Source organism: Calliopsis andreniformis, chromosome 4, assembly GCF_051401765.1.
Source record: "Calliopsis andreniformis isolate RMS-2024a chromosome 4, iyCalAndr_principal, whole genome shotgun sequence".
Classification (NCBI taxonomy): domain Eukaryota; kingdom Metazoa; phylum Arthropoda; class Insecta; order Hymenoptera; family Andrenidae; genus Calliopsis; species Calliopsis andreniformis.
This window is the reverse complement of record NC_135065.1, coordinates 12528952-12549616: the sequence shown is the minus strand read 5'-3', so window position 1 is coordinate 12549616 and position 20665 is coordinate 12528952. Positions and strand designations below refer to the sequence as shown.

General features: G+C 41.3%; 1 protein-coding gene across 4 annotated transcripts in view; it reads right to left on the bottom strand.

Moving 5' to 3' along the window:
• Positions 1–12383: 12383 nt before the first annotated feature.
• Positions 12384–20665, bottom strand: part of Exd (PBX homeobox extradenticle) — a 30884-nt gene continuing 22602 nt past the window's right edge. Inside the window, exons 4-8 of one of the 4 annotated variants that reach the window (XM_076377050.1) lie at positions 19930–20120; positions 19708–19843; positions 19400–19496; positions 17898–18085; positions 12384–12518 (exon numbers count right to left, since the gene is read on the bottom strand). In XM_076377050.1, coding sequence (XP_076233165.1) covers positions 12384–12518; positions 17898–18085; positions 19400–19496; positions 19708–19843; positions 19930–20120 — 747 coding nt within the window. Of the gene's footprint in view, positions 12580–14339; positions 14472–17897; positions 18086–19399; positions 19497–19707; positions 19844–19929; positions 20121–20665 lie in introns of those variants that run through there. The other 3 variants (XM_076377052.1, XM_076377053.1, XM_076377054.1) reach the window with 3 other exon arrangements.

The window sequence follows — 20665 nt, the reverse complement described above, 5'->3', positions numbered from 1 at the left end:
CGACTAATGTTATTATTTCTTAATGTAAGTATGTCACTCGAACGAAAGGTAGTAAGAACGAGAAAAGTATTGAGTAGGTAACACTTGTCGACAATACGCGAATGCTCTTTGCGATTCGAGGTTCTCGGCGATCGAATGCATTTTCTTTTCTGCATTGGCCGTAATTTCGTTTGTTCCACTGAGTTTCATTCGAAAATCCATGCAATAGTTAAGACACGTTGACTGTAAAGCGCCGAAAAGAAGTGCCGTTACAGTAAAAGTAAAGAAAACAGTAAAATAGATGAAATTAATTAGATAAGAGCACCGAGAATCTCGCAAGTGCGCGTTTCGTGAAGTGCAGTCGGTGCTGTGCGTGGTTTTTTCCCTTAAGTGCTTTATAAACTCAATCGTATTTCGTATCGCCGCGTTTAAACGTCATTGTAAAGAGAGTACATAAATATAATAAAAAGAAAGAGAAAAATAATGGTATGCATGGAAGTATAAGATGCTCGAATACGTCAGGTTTACACTTCTGGAAAAGTATCGACAGGGATACGAAACGACAGAAAATCTGTCTGACACTTTCACTTTCGTTTCCCTTTTTATTGGTTTTTATCACTAACAAGCGCTCATCTCTTTTAGGTGAAGTTTTCATTTTTTTACTCTTCGTTTACTTTGTGACTGGGAATTCTCTTTGTTCCCTTTTATCATTTTAGTAAAGTAACGGAAGTTCGTTTCAACGACGAACGTGAAAGTGTTAGAAGTAGGCACGATTGGGGTGAGACGGAATATCATTAAAAAAATGTTTTTCTGTGATAAAACCAAAGAATCTAGATCAATCGGCGATATTGTCGCGTCGATAGACAATTTTCTAACCCCGATATGCGTTTCCACGAATGTCGCGTGGGGAAACGAGGCATCCAGAAAGGGAGACGAGCTGGAAGAAAGAGTATACGAACGAAGGGAAGCAAAACGGTCGCGAAAGGGAAGAACAGAATGTAAGGATCGACTGCCGAGAGTTGTGCAGAGAAAGGATATTCGCTTTTGCGTGTGAGCGTGTGTATGTGTATAAGTCAGCAGCGAAAGTCGAAGACTTCGACCTTACAAAACTCTTTAGCGTCGTAAAAGCAAGCATATGACCAAGCTCTGAACGATGATTTATCGTAATATAGTTATAAAGAAAATATAGTTCTAATTGGAAATATACTTATAAATGTAATTATAAATATACATACACATATATATATATATACATATATATATATACATATGAGTAAATATACGTACACTTGAACGCGCGCTAATTAACGTAACGCGAAGAGCTACGAAAAGGCTAACGTTAAGAAGTAACGTTAAGAACGATAATAATGTAGTCGTAACGATTACGCGCTAATAATATTCACTTGTAACAACTTTCGAATTCTCGTCTCGCTACGTGTAAAGCTAAGCGACGAAAGGATTGGCATCTCGAAAACTGAGCAGGCAAAGAGATAATTGTGACGAATGATGAAACAAGAAACGGACAGTGATGGGACTTGGCTTTGTGCAAATGAAAAGATACGGGGCGGCTATCGAGCACTCAACGAATTACGAAAGCAACGAAGAAAATTCGTGTCTCGACACCTTGTGGCGTAGATAGTCAGTGCTGCTAACAGGTCCAGGTAGACGATAAAATAGTTCAATAACAAATCTTTCCAATCTACGATATCTTTCTATTCGAATTTCATCAAATAACTTACAAGCATAGTTCAGTCTACTAAAAGATATACTCGACAAGGTTTTTGCAAAGATAACAGCTTAATATTTGTCGCAAAGATTTGCTGTTTTAAAAACTAATTATGTACCTAGTCAGTGGAACTAAACTTATCGCAACAAGGCGAATCCATTTTGTACATGGTTTCGAGACATCAATTTCTAAAGGTTGTTTCAAGCTCGATAGGGAGTCTCGACCAAAGGGAAACAATGTGACGATTGCTGCCTGAAGGATGAAGGAAGACTACGTGGAGAAAAAGGAAAGGAAAATTAACTGAATGGCAGTGAATGAAGGAAACAAGGAAAGAGGCTGTAACAGTCGCAGGATGGAGAAACGCGACTGCAATTGTATAATAAAGTATGCAATGCTCGCAATTTAACAAATCTTAAAGCGTAAGATGAAGAAGTGCATCACCTTGCACCCGCGAGCATAAGAGGAAAAGCAAAAAAAAAAAATATTTCTCGGCTCGTTCGTGAAAAGTATGTACGTAATTATGGAACCGGCAGATTATAGAGACTCGCAATCGGTTTCAATTTCCATCGATTCTAGACAGAAGAGACTTCGAAGAATCATTTAGTCGATCGTCGAACAGAATCCATGTACGATTTCATTACTTACATTTGTTTATAATAACGATAAGCGAACAGAGTATTTATCGGGGTTGAAACAGGTGTGTAAATGGAGTAACATTAAGAGTTTTTCTACTTATCTATACATATACATATATATATATAAATAATATACATATATAAATATGTACACGTAGAAGATACATCGGAATATGCATTTTATATTTATGTATTTATATATAAATAATCTACTATATATAAATATATACATATAAGTGGTGCAAACGAATAATGAAACCGTATATTGACATTATATGCCCTGTTGATACTAAATCGTCAAAGCAGCAACAGCAACAGCAACAACCACAACCACAACAGCAACAACAACAAAAACAGCAGCAACAAGGACACGAAAAGAACTTTATCGCTAAACCTGTCGGCTCCGAGGAGCTGAAGTTCCGTAGAGTTTCATACTTTTGCAAATATATCGAAATCTCGTCGATACACTATTATACCGATCTCTCCACGTATGAATATACGTATATATACATATATATACTTCAGAGGTTCAGGGAAAGAGTATCGATGATCTTGATCAAGAGCCTGAATCTCTGTTTTTGTTCTTTTCGGTGACATGCGTGCAATTACACGAGGAATGTGCGTGAATGTCAATTTCTTCGAGTCCACGAATTATTTCTGTGCACCGCTTTCGCGTCGGAACCAAATCTGGGGGGCGACCACCATCGAACCCAGGACACCTCTTCAAATTTAACCCTCTGAGAGGATCGATCGAAACGAATCTAAAAACGCTAGAGAACGAACGAAACTTCTCGACCGAACATCTCCGCTCAGAGGGCTAAACGATATCGTCGCGTTCATTGGAGACGGTTCGATGGTCTCGCCTCGCCAGAGACAATTATTCTGTACAGAAAGAGCGCAAATGTATTTTCGAGAGGGGGAAAGGTTCGCGCGAGTAGTGCAAGATCTAAGGCTGATCTCTTTTGGTTCTGAGGAAGGAGAACCGCGTGGGAGAGAAGGGAACGGCAGAAAAAGCAGAGAAAGATCGTAATGCGATGAATCATTAAATAGTAACAAGAGTTGCCTTAATAATACACGTTCACAAAACTAGGATACGCAAACGAACGGCGAAACGAAAGAGAAAGCGAGAAGTTGAACGGTGAGAACTCGAATGGTCGTGTCTCCTCATCTAACGCCACGATGATCGCGCGTGCATGAACGGCCACGTATCGGCAAATAATCGCAGAGAAAGGGCTCACTCGAATGCTTTCGAGCACCTGTAAACGCTGAGAAACAGGCGACCGTGGCCGATCATCGCGTCGCTCGCAAACGGACACATCGCGCGCTGCAATTCGCGAACGATGAGCTCGCTTATCTTCGCAACGTTTCAGAGATTTCGTATTCCCTTCGCTTGCCCGAAATCTATCGCACGCATCCACGATCGGTGCATCGGTGCATCGTCCGCGAAAGGCAGCGCATCGACTCGGTGTTGAACGCACGCAAGAAATCAAAAAGAGAGGGAAAAAGCAAAGACACGCGCGAAAAGAGAGATATGGGAAGAATGGGAGAGGGGAAAAGGTGAATCGTAGGTGTGCGAACCGATTACCTTGGTAGCAACCGATTAATCGAACGATCATCGTATACTCAACTATTCGGTTTTCGAGACTTCTAACGATAAGCTACGAAATCGTGTGAATGATAGGATGCACGACGATGTTTGAAGAGAGAAACTAGCGAGGGATCATTGAACGAAGGAGGTAACGGTGAGAATGGAAATCCGTGAACCCATTATTTAGTATTCGCGCATACCATTATTATAACCGTTGTGTACAGAGGGTGGAAAAAGAAAATGAAAACAAACCATTGAAAGCTTTAACTTTGACTAAACTAACTTTAAAAAGGGTATAGCGATATAACGCAGTGAGTGCTGCTGCCAGTTGCGTAAATGGCGAACGATTGGCGGTTGATTCTGCGCGACGTTATCACCGGCGATCGATGAAAAACGTTCGTATATATATATATAAATATATAAATATATAATTATACATACATATATACATACATATAAATGATACATAGTTTAATCTACCTCGATGTACTTCATTCGTGTAAACGAGCATCGAAATTCTGTTCTTTCTTTAATATCGTTGCAATTTCGAGGAAGCGTATATCGTTCGCGCAATATCCCGCCAATCTTCGTGCTACTGTAAACTTACTGTATATTACTTATACATATATATACATATATACAGTACATATATATGTATATACATAGACGTATGCATATGTGAAAATGCAGAAGGAACACTTGTTTTTCTCTGAAAGAGCAGATCGATTGCAGATTGTACCTTTATACGTATATTTCATTACTTCGCGTCACGTCGAGACCGCGAGCAACAATTGCTACAAGCGAAAAAAGACGGAACCGAGGTTCGTCAAACAGTCTCTTTTTTAAAGATCGGGGGAATTCACATTCATCGACAAAAAGTGATTCGTAAAATAATTAATCGCATACAGAAAAGCGTATGCATTTTAGAAAAAAAAGTGTTGCCATCGATGATCAACGGCGGAGTATTCTACGCGAAGGCTAAAGTACAGTTTGTATTTCGCGCGCTTCTCGTGACGCGAATTTTCGATTGTATTATTTCTCTTCTTTAATGAAAAATAAGTATTCTATAAATGTGGACGCATCTGCCAGTGAGGAACTCTCATGTGCTAAGAAAAAATATAAATAAGGAGAGGATAAACTCGAATATTCTTTGAATCTACGAAAACGACCGATTCGATGTTAGCGTGAATGTAACGAACGTGTGTGAGACGCGAGAGACAACGAGAGAAAGAGAGAGAGAATACGAAGACGTAAACATGCATTATTACTTATGTATTATGCAGTAAACGAGAGAGAAGTACATACCTTATATATACATAAATATTATATATACATATATGACTTCATATATGTATATATACATATATACATAGCTAGTTCAATTTGCAAATTAGTGTGTATCGTCGCTTCGGAATGCCCAATCATTACTCGCCAGAATCCAAAGACCCAACAACCGATTTCAAGTTCATTCTTTTTTTAAGGAAAAACCAATAAAATAATGTGTTAAAATATTTCAAGATACACGTGTTTTTCACTTCAACTCCACATCATCGCTTACAATTAAGAAAAATATCTTTCTCTAAGTACCCATCTCTAAGTACCAAAAAGGTTCAAAATTACATCGAAATTAGCTAAATATACCTAACTTAGAATTAGGTATATTTAGCTACATATATATATCCTTAACAAATGTAAATTACCTTACATAAAATTCATTTTTATGGAAAATAAAAATACAGTCATTCACCCATGTCGTTTTGGACCTCTGTGTCCCAAGACATGGTTGAATGACCGAAGAAATTGTAAATGCAGGTACGTTACCCCAACACCTACAGGATGAAGGCAGCTCGACGAATTACCCAGGAGGTGTCTGCTGAGCCTGTAACAAAAAACCACTAAATATTAGAAAATCAGAAATTTCAGATTTCAGTTCCAATTCGAATATAAAAGAAATAATACTCACATCATTCTTCGCGTTCTGGCACCCGAAATCGCCAACTCTCGAACTCTCTCTTTTATGACTCTACATACCGATCGCCACTGATCACTTCTTAGCAATAAAAAAAATACAAAAATAAATGACTACTAACACGACCGAAAATAATTAGCTGACGAAAAACACTGACTCTATTCTCGCGCATGAGAGCTTCGCGGGGCTCTGGACTCATTCATAATACGGTAAAAACACTGACTCTAATACCGATTAACTTCTACAATAGTATGAACGGACACTACTTGGGCCAACTTGCCATTCAGAATCAAAACAAAAACTTTTACGCAGCAAAAACACTCTACAATCGCATTGCGCGCGGTTGAAAATACAAATTTTATGACTGCTCTGTGAACACAGATTTGAACCTGTCGATCCAACTGTCACGGCGTCGGTTTCGTTTTGGCGCCACTTTCTGACGCTTTAATACTCGGCAGAGACCTGCAAAAGGCAAGAAGGACGAATTTAATACAAATGTAATCGAATAAACATAAGGATGAACCGATTCACTAGCGATTGAACCCGAAATATATTGTAAAGAACATAATTCGATGTATAAACTGCGAGAAAATATTAGCTAGCGAATAGACGCAGAAGCCAGTTTAACTTTTGTCGAAATATCAATTAAATTTCTCGACAAAAGCTTATTAATACTAAATAGCTGTAGTAGCAGAACGCAGACGAATATATTAGTGCTAATTAAAAGAAGCAATAGGTCAACAGATAAATAACACTCGCCTTAGTACTCAAAAGCTTCAAAAGCGTCCGAACTTCTCGACTGTCAGTGACCGAATGGCGTGCTCGCCAGCGTGCCCAAAATGGATACCCAAAATGGCCGCCAGGTGGCACAAGAGGACAGCCTATCAACCGCTGGAATGTTTACGACGGCAGGTAGCCCGACACATAAAAACGTTCTTACTGCGTATCATTTTTGTGAATGAGCTCCTTAGAAACGAGGCCAAGGATCGTAAAGGTTTCTTCTCTAGAAAGAAAGCATAAAATATTCAGCTAAAATATAATTCTGTATTTCAATCGGCAAACAGTACAAGTGGCGCCATCTAGTGGGCGCGCTCCGAACTAAAATTTAGTTCCCGCTTCCACCGCTAGATGGCGCGCCTAGTACCGTTTCCTAGCTGACTTTTTTAAATACACTTTTTACAATAAATAAACAAATTCCACGATGTTTTATCGTTGCATAATGACGTGTAGAGTCTCTAGAATGATACTATGTCATTGCTTTGGTAAAAAATTAATAAATAAGTAGCTTTACAATTCTTCCATGTTTTAAGTGGAGTCACTGGTTTGTCAGAGTCGTTTATTTCTTCAAATGCAGTTTTTACAGTAAATAAACAATTGCAGCCAACTTTTATTATTGCATATTGATGTAGAGAGGCTCTACAATGATTTTACATCGCCAAACTGTTCGTAAAATAACAAAGTCGTATTGTTACCAAAATATTAGTTCGTGTATCGCCGCTAGATGTCGAAACTGTCGCTTGTAACTTTTCTTAAGGGCCGTATCATTGGGGCCCGGTGCCCCTAATAATTTTTCAAATAACTTTTGCAATGAATAAATTTTTGATTTTTTTCGTTGTATAGTATATGATTTTATCATATCTACAATCTTTTGAACATTCCTTTACTATACTCGTATTTAAATATTTCTAACGCTTCATTGAAGCAATGCTGATTAAAAATATGAATGTTTTATAACGAAAAAAACAAAGCTAAATCCTTCAAAAATTGGTAAAATGAAGGAAACATTCGTGCAATTAACTAAAATAGTTATATCAATGGAAGTAGTATTATTTTTGAGCGTTTTATTAAGTTTACCATGATTTTAATTGATACAATGATTTCTGTGGTATACTGTCGTGCACACTGGGAAGTAATTTCAACTTGATTCCAATTTTCCACGAAAATTTAAAATACTCAATAATTATCTGTACGCCTTTAACAAAAAAAGTCGTAAGAACAATTAAGCGAGTATCGAATATAAAAATTATTGTCCCCAAAGGGACTTGAAATTTTCATTTTTTGAACACCTAAATTCGTTTCGAAAAAAATTAGACGTTTCATAAAAACCAGCTATACTAATTATTCAGAAAATCAAGTTGAAATCTCATCCAAACGTGAGAAACATAAATGCAGCAATAACCAACGTTGGCGTGCGCCTCGAGCAATTTCGTAGCTGATTTTTTGTTAAATATCTATCGTGTCAACCGAAACTTGGACGACCGGAGAAAAGGATAGAGCGGAGGGGGAAAGGGGGGGCGAGGAATATGAATATATATTTTATATTGTGTATCCATAAATGTTAAACGTTATTTCTTATTCTTTCTTTTTTTTCTTCGTCTTATCGATCTCGTATTCTTGACTCGTTTTCATTTCATTTATTAAATGTTAGGTAGAGCTTATAAGGGACGCCTAAAGGTGTGCTCATAACGAACTTTAGGCGCTCTTTTGTCGTATACTAGCTGTGCCGAACGCACTTGTACTGGTCGCATGGTTGGCGAAAAAGTTAGCTGAAAATTGTCCCTTGAGATAGAAAGTTAATGGGTTCGAATTTCACCGAGTTAGAGTTTTAGAAGAAAAATTGATTTTTGAATCGAAAGATTGAAGGAAAGAGGCATCGATGACGGTACGCGTGAACGCAAAAAGTGATCTGAAATGGAAATAGCGCTTCTCAATGATCGATCTTCAGCCTATTATTTCACCCGCGACATATTATTTAACAACAGAATTTAACCACCTAATTTTCCAGAGGATACTCGTAATTCTCACCTTCGTCTCGCCTTCGTTTATACAATAAATGGATATCTTTTTCTTTCGCCTACGTGCTAAGTAATAAACCGTCCAGCCGTAATTCATTACAATAAACCGTCGATAATCAATAATCAATAATGAATCGATAGAAATTGCCTATCGTCCGATCGATTTTTCGTTCGCTTTAAAAAAATACGCCCAACAAATGGGCGCGATAATAAATTTCAATAATCCGTAATATTATATAATAATCGCTGTCGATGTGATAATAATACAATTGCAATGCGATTATCACAATGCGAAGAACCGCAAATATCAATAATATCAATAATAATAATAGTCATAACGGCAATAATAATTAATAGTAATAGCAATAATAATGACAGTAATAATAGCCATCATAATAATAATAATAAAATAAATTTTTGTCCTACTAATTAGCATCGTCGTTACAATGATGTACTTAACTGTTACAGTTTTTTTTGCCTATGTACTATTCTCTTTTATATACTTCTATATGTATATAGCTACAATATATAATATTTTCATGTTGAAAAATCGTATACATTAGTGTTGTGTCGCAGGACCATTGCTTCGTTTCTGTTTTGTTTATTCCCGTTCGTACTTCTCTCGTTCGCATCATTTCTCTATACGCTGTGCATACGGTCTTTTCATTTCTTTCAGCTATCTCTTCGCTCGATGGATCGTTGAGAGGGGAAAAGGTGGCGTCGATGCTTAGAAGCGTTCACGCTTGATTATCAAACGAAAAGGGAGAGAGGAGCAGCGGGAAAGGAGCTGAAAAGGAACAAGCAGAAGTAGAGAGAAAAAAAAAAGAAGAAAGCGACACGAAGAGAACAGAGTTTCCGCTGTTCTTAATCGCTTTTTCCTTTTCAAGGGTCTGTGTACTCTATCGTCTCGTATAATTCCATGGTGCACAATTTCGCGTGTTCTTAGGACCCTCAAGTTCTCTTAACGATATTTCTTCGGGCGTTAGGTTTTGATCAGTATTAAGCTAGGGCTCCTCTCGCCATCGACAACTTCTCTCGTATATTACTCGCGTACCGTTTAAGAACGTGAACGCTTCTCGCTTGTAGAATCTATTACATAACGTTAATAGCTTAATATCGATTTTTAGTTCGTATTACCTGCCCGTTAAAGGCAAGTCTCGGATCACAGATAGTGAGGTGATCGGATTGCGCGAGCATTTTTCACGATACATCTTACACACATATGCGTTCCCTACTACATCATACTGATTCTCGTAATTGTCTGTTTTTGCGTATCTTCTTTGCGATTCTTCTAAGTATTTCAAGGCGACAGCTCCTGAAAGCAAACAGTACCGGTCGTGTACGCGAGCATGATCACCAGCCGCGCGAAAAAGCGAGCAGTTCCAAGCGATTCCTTTCCCCAAACACCGTTTCTCAATTGTACACATTCTCTTCACCGCTCAGGAGTTCTCAAAGAGATCACTCTTTTTATAATACTCTATTTCGCCTCGTCTATCTCGATATGTCTTTTTCTGACGGCTGTTCATGCACACGTACGGTCGAAAGAAAACTTGGTCGGAACGCAATCCTTACGTCTCTGCCCAGTTCGTGGTAAAAAGTTACCATCGTAATGGTTGATATACGATTCATACAGATACGAAAGTATAGAATATATTTATATGTATATATTTTTATACACATGTATACGTATACACAATACATATGTACCTACGTACGTACGACCAACTAAGGGTAGACAGGCGCAATCGTATAATTTAAGTGTCGAATCCAGTTGAAGAGCGATCTCTCGTCCGCTTGGAAAAGCGACATTTTAGTTCGTCCGAAACAAGCACGGTGCCGATAAAATCCGACTTGGATATTTGGTCGGGGCGGATGTGTGATCTGCGATTCTGGATTCGACGCTGCGTGTGTCGGGTGATGAAATTAACAGAAACAGAAAGAGGTGTAAAGGGGGAACGAATTTTAATAAGATCTCGTGCTGAATCGTTGGGTTTACAAAAAGAACGAAAACTGGGAATCGGCTTCAGTTTCTCGGTTCGCTCGTTGGTACAACCATGCACACAATTTTTCAACGTAACAAAGAATACGATACTCGCTTACTGCAGCGAGGACACCGATCGAAACGGAAACTTACATCGATACACCTATGTTTTTTAACGTCACGCTCACCGAGGTCTAATAAAATAAATAAATAATCAAGGTATTCCAACGAATACGGAACATAAGAGATTGTTTAGCGGTAGATTTGTCTGACGGGAAGGAAAAAGAAGGCGGTGGTGTCCTCGCGTTGAAATAAAAGGAAAGAAAAATCAGCACGCAAACATTGTCAACATATCGCTGCAAAGTATAAGTCGAAGCTAAACTTAAAGTTCGGAACTTAAACCATAATCGAACGTAGGAAACATTCGCTAGCATTACACGATACACCCGTGCTGGGATTAGATTTGAAAAGAATTCATTACTGAACGTCGCTAAAGCTGCCTACGAAATACAAGTGTTCGATGATGCAAGTACCGCTCGTCAAGTGATTAGAAAAATAACGTGAATACGTTAAAAAAATATATATGTATTTATATCTATACATATGTATATATGTTTCGTTCCTTTAAATCCGTACCCAGCAATGAAATTATGCTACGCAAGTATATGTATAAAGTGGGAGGATACATAACATGACGTTTAGGATCGTTGCAAAAACGAGGTCAACTGTTTAAAAGGAAAATCGTGAAAAGAGAGTTCGAAGAAAACTCAGGAAGAGAAGGAGAAGAGGGATAAAAAAATCTGTACAAGCTAAATCTATCTATGTGTATAATAATAGCGTATGTAAAAATAAGAGCTGGTTGTTTTCTTTACGCTCTCTCCCTTTCTCTCCTTAGCTAGGTGTGTACGTCGTCATATTGTCTTAAGAGAAGCGAACCTACGTTCTTCGAAGCACATTGGCCTATGAATTCTTATCGTCGCCGTCCTTTCCACTCTCCCTTCCTCTCTCTCTCTCTCACACACTCTCTCTCTCCCTCTCTCTTCCCGTCTCTCAAGTCCCCTTTTTCTTTTCGCTCTTTAAATCCATCGTAAATATGCGACGTGTACGCTCGTGCACGGTCACTCGATAAGGCAAGATCAAGTATCAAGATCAAAGGACACGCAAGGAAGATGCGAACGCGAGTATAAAATCGCTCCGTTCTCGTTAAAACGTTTAAAACTGATAGCAAGCGACTCGAACGCCACCAAACCGACGATACTCTGTTGAAAATTTGAACAAAGGCACCGGCGTCTTCGATCAAACTACCCCCCAAGTCGCGTTTATTCGAAACAAGCTATCCCGCCCGCGTCTTCGTCTACGTATCCTTTTCCCTTCACAGAAAAAAGAGAAAAATGTTCGAAAATTGGAAACTAACGTTATTATTTATCGTAGGAACACCAACGAACATTATCTCCTCGTACGTGTGGCTCGGAGGCGCGCGTATACCGCGTGTGTGAGTGTTCTTTCTGACGAGAGTGTGTGCGTGTCAGGTGGTGGTGGCGAGTGATGGTGTGGGTGTTCTCGTTGCCCAGTGTGGGAGGTGTACCTTTTGTTTTCTGCTGGCATACACTCTGCTTCGTTTTCCCTTTTTCTTTTTGCTCTGACTTTTGTTTCGGGGTTGCATTTTATTGGGTTCGTTACCATTCTAGCTCGCACATTCCAAAAGTAATTTTAGACGCGCGGTCGTTTTTCATTTTCTCGGTCGGAATCAGAGTCCGCTGAATCGTGGAGTGGCGGAAATTCCGGCACCGCCTCGCGTTGTTGCATCCATCCCGCCGCGCCTGGCCCCCCAGCCAATGCCTTGCCCTGCGTCATTTTTTTCGATTTTTTTTTTTTCAATTGATTTTTAGCCCTCTGTCTTTATCCCCTGCAGGTGGCGACAAAATAGCGTGTCATTGGTCACTAAGCCTCGCCTTCATTTCAAAACTTTACGCACTTTTTTGTCAGCACAGACAGATCTTTCGAATACGCGAGATACGTGTCTTACGAAAGCGCGGGCTACTTGAATTGGCTGCTCGTACCAGGACATCGAACTCGTATTTCTTTCACTTATCTCTCAGCTATGAAATCTTTTGAAACCACTTTTGCTTTTCTTGCAACAAGCTTACATCGACTCCCGTTACGAGCATGAAAGGATTTCTTTCTACGTGATACGATGACAGATTCTAATCGAGAGTGATTGAAACAGAGAGACAAAACAGCGAAACTAAAAATCCTTTCATTCTAATCTGCCAATGCAACGAACCGGCGCATAATCTACTCTCTACGCGACAAATTTAGAACTCTGCAAACGAACTAAACAATGAGATTTCTATCATCCGCTCTCTTTCACGCTCTCTCGCTCCTTTCTTTCGTCCCTCGACTATTCACCCAAAAAACCCCAACCAATCGACCCATTAAAAAAACAAAAAAAAAAAAAAAAAAATAGGTAATGATAAACGCACACACGTACTACTGTGTAAAACCAGTATACACGTATAAACTGAATTCTACGTGCAGCCATGCATGCCACGAAGATGTCTTTCAAAGATTTATTCATCCGTTAAGAACTCTCTGACCTGCATAATTCTGTATGCATCGTGAATCGGTGTCATGATCGTCTGGGTGTAGATGAGTGTGTGTATACGAATATATTGCAATGTGTTGCGAAGTTATTCGTAAAAAGTACTCTAAGATTAAGTATCGAAAGCCATATGAGAGCGACATAGTGCATTGTAGGTAGCCGTAACACGAATGAGGATTTTATGTCTGCATTATATACACCGAGGAGAGATGATTCCCTATACTTATACAGTAATCGAATCTAATGCCGTTATCGTCTTTCTAGAAATCACATCATAATACACTATTACACTATTACACTATTACACGATTTCGAGAACACTTTTTCGCCTTTACCAAATTTCCTCAACTTAAACACTGACTTATTCACCCCTTCGCAGTCGTAGACTACTGCAAACTCTTCTCGCAATAAAAGTGACTCGAGCATTGATCGATTTAAAACAGTTGAATCCGGTTAAAATATCATTTGCTGCCACCAACTCTATATTTTACCTATAACCAAACTACCTAACATATCTCTCGCCTAAAAAGAGATCCGTAATCGAAATTTTATTGCACACTTGGTGAGATTTAATCCTAGAGGCGAGCTCGAAGACGAGAAGCTAGATCGACTAAGGTTCCATTCAAAATTCGACCTTTTTTAACTAGTTCCCGCCTCCGGGCGCGACGTTCATAGCGACACGACAACACGTGAGAAAGGTTCGAAATCAGAAACCTTCAAAAATCGGCCGATCCTATATGAGCTCCTTCGCTTCCAAATTCCTTGCTTCGACAGTTCAGAGAAAAGAGACCTGTGCTTGTTGCAACGGAGGACATACTGGCCGCTCCTCGACTTAGAATCTTAGACATTGCTTGCGTTTCCCTCTTAGGCACGCTTAGCTTATTCTCCCACTCTCTCTTTCACTCTCCCTCTCCCTCTGGCACGAAAGACGAAAGAATTCGCAGCACCATCGAACACGAATTCGAGGATTTTGTTTCGGTTGTCCGGCATCAGCCATAGCTTTTGTCTTTCATCGATTTCTCCAGGCCTCGAGACTTCCGTTTCTCTATGTCTCTCTTTCCTCGTTTCCGCTTCGTCTCCCTTACTTACTCTACTTCATTGTCTCTCATTTTCTTACACTCTTCGCGCTATCTTTGCGTGAAGTCTGATTCGATGTCTCTCTCACTCTCTGTCGCCTTCTAAGAATTACGTTTCATCTGCACCAAGAGAAAAACCCAAGTGAATTGAAACGGGGCGACATGATTCAGCTTGCGTGCGTTCGAGAGCAAAGAGCCGACCACCCGCGCGACTCGTCGAACCGTTCATCCTGCTTCGTGCGTCTTGCCGCAACGCTCGCTGACCGTTTCGGTGAAATTCAGTTACGCTCAAGTTAAGTTGCTGGGAAAGGCAGAGTCGAGGAGCTTGAGAAAGCAGGCCTTCCCGCGGGTAAAATAGCTTCTGATTTATATACATTTGGTCAAGGAAGGTTTAATTCGGCGACGGGAAAAAAGGCAACACGTATGTATTTAATTATTCCACGAATGTTGAATTGGACGTACTGCATTGTGTCAAGATGGACGGTTCGTCGATTGAGTCGTGTTCTAGTCGAATCGTTAGGTGATGGAGAGTAGAAGAGACCAAGGAACAGACGACCAATCAATCGTAATAGTATTATACAGGTGCCAGACCGTGCGAACTGTGCTTGTAACAATGCGCTCTCGATAGAGCGCGGCCGTCAGTGCGTTTTTGCATAATCGATCCTCTTTTTCGGGTCGCTTTACCTTCTCTCGAGGCCGCAAGCTTCATAAACATTGTGCATTTCTCAAGAACAGACGAAATGATCGCAACTTAAATTTGGAATCGTTTCTGGAACGAAAGTCGAGCGTGAATCTCGAGAGAAGCAAGTCAATCCGAGCATCTACTGAAACGACTTCTCACTCTGCACGTTCCGTTATCGGTAGATGCCTCAGCAAGCATACGAAAAGCAGGTGCGATTGCCCGACAGCCGATTAACTTGGACAAAAAAGGAAATGAAAAGGGAATTAAAATAAAGCATCAAGAGGTGAGATCTTTTTTTTTCCAGTTTTCCCTCTCAACGTCGAGGCAAAAGACACGACTGGAAATCGCGCGAGCACACGTTAGACACTCCGCACCCCAATTTCTGTTGCAACAAACACAGTTCTTTGCTTCGTTTTGTTAGAGTCGGGGTACCAACCAGCAGCGATTAGAACGAGATTAGAACGAGATTAGAACGAGATTAAAAAAAGAACAAATGAAACCAGAGACAAGAGAGTAGTAACGGGAAAACGGATTACGGTCGGTCGAACGGGCGCATGTTAAGTCGACCAACGTGTAAGAAGGGTCTTGTGGTGCTCATATAATTGAGTGCAAGCAATTGCTTTCTTGTTATGTATGCAATTACGGAAACGTTAGTGCCAGCTGCAGCAGCAAGAGCGTTCATCGTTACTACCAGATCCTTCTTTCCTTTTGCCAATCGACCGTTAAAGCGTAACTCGAGACACAGTTAGTCTATCGTCTAACTCCCCGATACAGTGAAGATATCGGCGAAAAAAGGGACTCGATTCTTCTAGCAAGGTAGGTCGTTGTTATTCGAGTTTCTCCGCTCACGTTTCGTCGAGAATTCGAGGGAAAATGCGAGGAACGCGGGCCACTTCACTCGGAGAAATTCTTCGACGTTTACGGTAACGAGAAAAAAGTGAAGAATAGGCGGGTTTCCGATGTAGCCGAACGATACAGGAAGGCGGAAAACGAAACAGGAGCCAGAGGTGATTCGAAAACGTGGCAGTCAGGAGAGAGCATGCATTTTAGTCGCTTCATTTCGACCGGGTTTTCTCACCCCCTGGGATTGAAGCCCTGGACGAAACCGGATGAACCGCGAAATTAATTTTCTTGCAAACTCCTCTGGCTTTCTCTGGCTGGTTCGAATTTCAGGAAACGCAACCGTAATGAAGAAGATACGGACGAAGAATGGCACAATAGAGGAGGATCGGGAGGAACAGCTCTGGATGCAAATTACTTCAAAGACAATGCATATTAAGCATTATTTTCGTTTTGCGCCTCCGATTCTTCCGCGAGCAAACAACAGTTTAATTAAAAAGCGAAGATTAAAAGAGAGGTTTACAGACAAACGATTCGAGCAGCAGCCTCGCTTCAATTTCGATACACGTTTGAACATCCTCCGAAGCGAGCTAAAATGTATTACATTTTGCAACGATTCAGAAGTGACACGGTAGAATATTCCTACCGAAGAACATTGACAACCGCTCGGGCGTATCGACAAACAGGGAGGAGAGGGGATGTTTAATCCAGCAATTGGAAGTATCTACAACAAATTTCCAAGCTAACCGAATAACCGTTTTGCGTGTTGGAGCGCGAGTTTAATTCAACGTCACTCTTTATCACGTGACACCGTCGAAATTGCATGTCAGAAAGATTTACTCGGCTAGAAAGACTGGACACTGCGATATCGTTTCATTTCATGATCTAACGAACATGTTCTCTCCTTGGTGCCCAAATGGGATAGAAACTCGTGATGCATCTCACGACTAATCAGGGCGATTGAAGCGAAGAGAAGAAGAACGAGAGAGGGTCGTCATGTTCGCGATGAAATGAGAATTGAGGAACGAGAGAACAAACCAACGGTGGAGAATTAGGAAAATCATGGGAGCGGCGCCGCGTGGCAGATACACGGAAATTGGATCCCCCGAAGATGCAGTTTCGTTGCGTTTCATCGGCCGAATAGAGGCAGCTCGTTAGAACTACGGCCGTGCACCTACCCGACAGAGTCCATTAATATGTGAGAGAGCAGCCCTACCTAAAAAGTGACTTAGCAACTCCAATGCATACTAAGCAACCCTTATGCTAGTGGCTGTTGCTGCCTTCGTGTGCGCTCCTTGACACTCCTTGTCTAACTCTTTGCTCCTGCCACCGCTATCGGCTCCCTCTAAGCCCATATTTATGGGCCAGCAACGGCATATCCAGCCCAACCCTATATATTCCAAGAACACGCATCTACTTCCACCTAGAAACGCACTCGCGTGTCTCTCGAAAGAGCAGACTCACACGTGCCCTCTTCTGTACAGAGTGTAAAACCGACTAGGATATATTTCATAATTTCGATATCGGGGCGAACCCTCGTTGCACAATTGTATCAAGTGAATCACTCCGTAGAGAAGCTAGCAAAAATTTCATTCGAAAGATCCAGTTATACCTCCACCACTACTATTCTCACGCTCTACCCTTTCGTTCTCCCGTTCACCCTCATTCGATCCTCCTTTCGCGCAAGATGTGTGAATATGCGGTGAGATGCACATGCGTTTACGAAGATATAATGGCGTGGCTTGAAAATGGATGGAAATCGAGAGCTCCAGCAGAGTTCTAGTATCTCGCGAGCTACTACGAACTTGATCGTTGACTTTTACCGAAACCCCTGGCATCTCTTTCCATACATCCGAGCCAAAGGACGCGTTCCTCGAGCTCGCGGGGAACGAATAAGCATTATATCACAGAAGAATCTAGCACATGCTCAGAGAATGCAAGGGGTAATCGAAGAAAGCGAGGCAATATGATCGCTGACTACAGAGGGAGATCTATTTACGTGAAAAGAGGAGGTTTGATGTTACCTGGTGCATAGGATCGTAGCCCATGGAGCCGTCGTTGTACGGTTGCGAGCCATAGTCGCTACCGTTTATACCCATTCCGTATCCTGCCATGTCCTGGGGGCCACCGGGAGGCGCTGGCGACATCATCGGCGTCGGGGTGCCTTGACTGGCACCACCCATACTGTACGGCGACGCTCCTGCAAAAGCTGCTGTAGAAACAATCGCGGTGCATACAAAATTCGAGGGTGCGTCTTTTAAGTTCTTCCGCCTCACCGATACATTGCGTCTTAATCTTAAGGCATGAGCTCGTTTGATAAAACTATTTCATAATCAGTGGCACAGTATCTATTCTCCCAGGGAGACTGAAATTCAGACTTTTTCGAACTCTGCCGCTAAATATAGCGAAGACTTTTGGAAAATACTGTAGATATAGGATTAGAGCGACGCCACTGATCGACTAGACTGGCAAATGTATCGTTAATTATACCTAATAATTGGCAAAAATGTGGTAATTTTTAATCCATGGCCGGGCGAAAGCAAACGTTTTTTTTCTAACAAAGACTAATAGTAGGCAACTCTATAAGTGGCCCCTTCATGAGAGGAAGAACAATTTTTGTTTCAAAGTCTGGAAATATTTTCACTGAAGCAAAGAACCGCCAGTATCACTGGAATCCCGTTTCTTTAATTACGAGAGGACTGCGGCCCATTTACCGGAAGCGTGGCTGAGGAAAGACAAACATACGGAGGGGCGACGAAAGAAACGCGTGGATGCCAGCATCTCGTCACACCCTTCCCAGCTCTCGTATTTTCTTCTCATCTTTCCTTCCCTCTTCCTCCGTATAATTGGTAAGTTAAAAATATCTCGTCGTGCACTCTAAAATAAAGAAACGCCTAGGTAGTTAAGAGAAGTGCGCGTAATAGCTACCAGTGAGTCCTGTGAATGCGAGGAATTCCTGGATAAAACTGTCCAGGACTTCTCTCCTAATTTCCTCGAGAATGTGAAAAAATAACCGCACGGGAAAGCAGAAAAAATGTGAAAATTCTATTGAAAGATACCACTGGTTATTATAGATTTTTTTATACACTAAATCGCTATTCAAAAGCAGAAAATTGAATTTTTGTAGTCACAATTTCAGGTCACTAATTCCCCGTTTTGAAAGATTTATTGATCAGCCGCGATAATAGCGAACAATGGGCGGTAATTCAGTTGTGTAATGATTTACAGTAATGAGAAGCCGCTACAGCACGTAATTTCTTCTACATCCTAATTTCAAGTTCGATGCATAAATGATGATGGTGACGGAGGCGGACAAGGTGCTGGGAACTATTAGTGGCAGTGCATGGATATTTTGCCAAATAGCCTGCTCATAATTATTCCCACGCATTCTTCCTCAGCAACGCTTCCCAATAGAGTATCGAGTCTTTCAGCCGTTTTTGGATTCAATCGGACAATTTTTCTCAAGTTATCGAATCGAACTCTTCAAGGAACACCCGTCGCTCGTTTAACGAAGGACGGAACTTACCAGCTGCCTTTTTGGCTGCGTACAAGTTCGCCTCCTCCTGTGCTTTACCTATGTTTTTCTTGTAGCGTATCCTCTTGTTGCCGAACCAATTGGAAACCTGCGCAAGCATAATAGGCAATGATACTAGGTAACAAAGGTAAGAAGTCCGAGTTTATCGATAGCGTGCAATGTTCTTCGATCCTCGATCCATATTGGAAAAATATCGCGTCGTACAGAGCAGCACGAGTAACCATGCGTGACTCAGTACTTAATTCCAAGATATTTTAGCAGTGTCCATGAAAAAACAACGGATGATGTTTCTACTTTACCTGACTCACGGTGATGCCGCATTTTCGCGCGAGCTCTTCCTTCGCCTCTTCGCTCGGATAAGGATTACTTAGGTGCGAGTAGAAGTATTCGTTCAGAATTTCGGAGGCCTGTTTGCTGAAGTTTCGCCGCTTACGCCTGTAACAGAAGAATTTTCCCTCGTTTTGGGAACCTGTGCTCACTCACCACCTCTAATCTCTGAAAATATGGTAACGAGTCCATACCTCGCGTCAAGGAATCGACTCCTCAGAATCATGACGGCCTCGCAGGTGGACTGTTTGAGCTGCATCTGAATGCTGGAGAACTTCTTATGAATAATCTGAACCATCCTCTCGATCTCCTTCGGCGTGATCGGCCTGGTGCGACTTTGTTCCCTCAGTAGATTCATCACGTGCGTAGTAAACTCATTGCACGCCTGAAATCAAAGAAAAATTCGCTTGGTTATTACCCTTGCTGCCACAAATCAATCAATGAGCAGCAGACTAAAAATCTTTAGCCAAAATGATCAGTAACCAATCCATCTGCAAAGAAAGGGTGAATTCATCCAAGAGATTGTCATCCTCTGACACTCGAACGGGAGGAGAAACTGAAAGTTGCTGATCGTTGACGTTCTGGCGGGAGAACGAAACCGCAAAAGATAGCTGGGGGAGAAGGGCGAACACGAATCGGGCCAGAAAAGCGAAAAAGGGTGGAAGAGAAAGGGCGACGATAGGCGGGGAAGAAGCGAGAAGAAGGCCGCGTACGTATAATGCATTATTCCTGGTGGCTGCTCGGTTTAAGGGAAAAAGGACTTTGCTCGATATCAGTATTCGAGGCGAGCACGCTACCCTCCGGAGGGAACGAAGAGGGGACGCGGGTGCACAAGAGAAAAGGACGGGAAGAGGGAAGGAAGAGGGAAGGAAGAGGGGGTTCGGCGGAATGGGGAGAGGGTGGTGGATTTTCCTGAGGGAAGGCGCTAGG